This window comes from Kryptolebias marmoratus, linkage group LG16, assembly GCF_001649575.2.
Source record: "Kryptolebias marmoratus isolate JLee-2015 linkage group LG16, ASM164957v2, whole genome shotgun sequence".
Classification (NCBI taxonomy): domain Eukaryota; kingdom Metazoa; phylum Chordata; class Actinopteri; order Cyprinodontiformes; family Rivulidae; genus Kryptolebias; species Kryptolebias marmoratus.
In genome coordinates this window covers 348615-350867 of record NC_051445.1, presented here as the reverse complement: position 1 = coordinate 350867, position 2253 = coordinate 348615, and the positions used below count along the sequence as shown (strand labels likewise).

The 2253-nt window shown below is 54.0% G+C and overlaps 2 protein-coding genes and 1 long non-coding RNA gene across 5 annotated transcripts in view; 2 read left to right on the top strand and 1 right to left on the bottom strand.

The window, feature by feature from the left end:
• LOC119617782 overlaps window positions 1-529 on the bottom strand; it is a 9721-nt gene extending 9192 nt beyond the window's left edge. Inside the window, exon 1 of the long non-coding RNA XR_005234191.1 lies at window positions 397-529. This is a non-coding gene — a long non-coding RNA (uncharacterized LOC119617782). The remainder of the gene's footprint in view (window positions 1-396) is intronic.
• cmtm7 (CKLF-like MARVEL transmembrane domain containing 7) overlaps window positions 1-2022 on the top strand; it is a 6253-nt gene extending 4231 nt beyond the window's left edge. Inside the window, exons 2-5 of the mRNA XM_037980195.1 lie at window positions 524-700; window positions 866-964; window positions 1075-1153; window positions 1667-2022. Of these exons, the coding sequence (XP_037836123.1) occupies window positions 524-700; window positions 866-964; window positions 1075-1153; window positions 1667-1680 (369 nt within the window). The 3' untranslated portion in view covers window positions 1681-2022. The remainder of the gene's footprint in view (window positions 1-523; window positions 701-865; window positions 965-1074; window positions 1154-1666) is intronic.
• The window catches only part of LOC108229391 (sodium bicarbonate cotransporter 3-like), a 35047-nt gene that overhangs the window by 19486 nt on the left and 13308 nt on the right, over window positions 1-2253 (top strand). The window lies entirely within an intron of this gene.

Below are 2253 nucleotides of genomic sequence, written 5' to 3'. Positions count from 1 at the left end.
CCTTCTGATCAGGGCCCCCCGGACCTCCTTCTGATCAGGGCCCCCCGGACCTCCTTCTGATCAGGGCCCCCTGGATGTTCTTCTGATCAGGGCCCCCCGGTCCCCCTTCTGATCAGGGCCCCCCGGACCTCCTTCTGATCAGGGCCCCTGACCTCTGAGGGGCCTCCTGGGGTTTGGGGTCTTGTTCTGATATTGTTAGGTCAGTTAGTTTAGTTTAGTTTAGTTTAGTTAGTTAGTTTAGTTAGTAGCAGACAGGAGACTCTGGCAGATGTTTACTGCAGGGAGTCATTAAAACATACTTGTTATTTAACAGGTTCTGTGTTCTAAAGGAGTCACAGGAGGTTCTCTGTAAGAAACTGGGTCCTGAGAGCAAACAGAACCAAACAGAACCTGTACCTGTAACCAGCTGGTTTCGGCCCGTGATGAGTTTGGTTCCGTCTCTTGTGGGTTTGATGGCCGCTCGTGTCTCTGCTCTGGGTTGTTGAAGCAGACTCTCAGCTACCTTCTGCTGGTTTCCTGTCAGGTGGCGCTGCTCATCTGCTTCCTGTGTGTCCACTGCACCAACGGCTGGCCCAGCTGGGCCGCCTTCCAGTTCTTCGAGGTGGTGGCGCTGTGGTTCTTTGTGGCCTTCCTCATCTTCTTCATCATGCACCTGTTCCGGCTGCAGGAGAGGATGCCCTGCATCAGCTGGCCTCTGACGGTGAGCACCTTTTACCTCCCTCCATCTGAAGGCGTTAAACAGGAACTTCAGCTTCAGAAGCAGCTGCTGCTCGGTGTGTCACTGAGAGCCTCACTTTAAAATGACCGGACTGCCTCTTTACGGCGGAACGTCTCAGACGACTGAAGCAGCTTCCTTCTGTTTCAGGAGTTCTTCCATTACTCCGTGGGCGCCGTCCTCATCTTCATCGCCTCCATCGTGGCTGCGGTGAAATGTGGAGGCGTTTCAGCTCTGGTGGTCTCGTCGGTACGTTCCCCCCTCTGAGTCCGCTCTGAAACCGGGCCTAAGTGAGACCCGGTTCTGATAGGACACCTTTCATCTGGAGCAGAAGTTTGATTTGAACTTTGTTCTTTCAGGTGTTTGGCTTCATAGCGACGTTCCTGATGGCCGTCAATCTGTGGACGTCTTACAGCGTGGCCTGTGGGCCCCAGCCCGGTACGTCCCAACCCGGCTCGACCCGACCCGATCTGACCCGGCCCCACCCGACCCGACCCGTCCTGACCCGATCTGACCCGGCTCAACCTGATCTGACCCGGCCCGGCTCAACCCGATCTGACCTGACCCAACCCGATCTGACATGACCCGACCCGGCTCAACCCGATCTGACCTGACCCGACCCGATCTGACCCAGCTGGATCCGATCTGACCTGACCCAATCTGACCTGACCTGACCTGACCTGACCCGACCTGGCCCGATCTGACCCGACTCGACCCGATCTGACCTGACCCGACCCGTCCTGACCCAATCTGACCCGACCCATCCCGACCTGACCCGACCCGTTCTAACTCGACCCTTTCTGTCAGCAGAACCACAGTGTTTGGTTCTGCTGGTTCTGTTCTGAGACAGCTTGAATCGGGCAGAAAAAGCAGAACTGACATGTTTTCTTCAGTCACATGATGTCACTTGCTGCTCCTCACCCTCTCACGCTCTCCTCTTCCTCCCGTCAGGTGCTTCAGTGTAGAAAACGACCCGTCATGAAGAACCGGACGGCTGCGCTGGCGGTTCTGTGTCCCGCCCACCCGCCGTCTGAAGCAGCAACCTGATTGGATGAGAAGTGGAGCTGCTGATCCAGGATCAGCCTGACTGTAAATATCTAACCGGAGCGACGCTGGTTGAACATTTCTGACTGAACCCTTCCACATTACAGGTGCTCCGTTAATGAACCAATCACACGCCAACACTCGGTCACATGGTGATGACATCATCACTGCTGTTTTACACAGGATGGAAACAGGTTCTGATTTATTCCTGCAGGTCAGAATGAAGAGTTTTATTATTCGGTGCTCCAGTCTTCATTTAAACTTCTCCAAACTTGATCAAAGTGTTTTAAAGCTCAGAAAAACAAAACGACGTTCAGAACGAGCCGCAGGAAGTCTGTTCTCAGTCCTGGCGTGCTGACTAATACGGATTAATGATAGTTTCCAGGAATTAGATGGTGCTAGCTGCTAGCTGTTTGCTGTTACCTGCTAGCTGTTAGCTGCTAGCTGTTTGCTGTTACCTGCTAGCTGTTAGCTGCTAGCTGTTTGCTGTTACC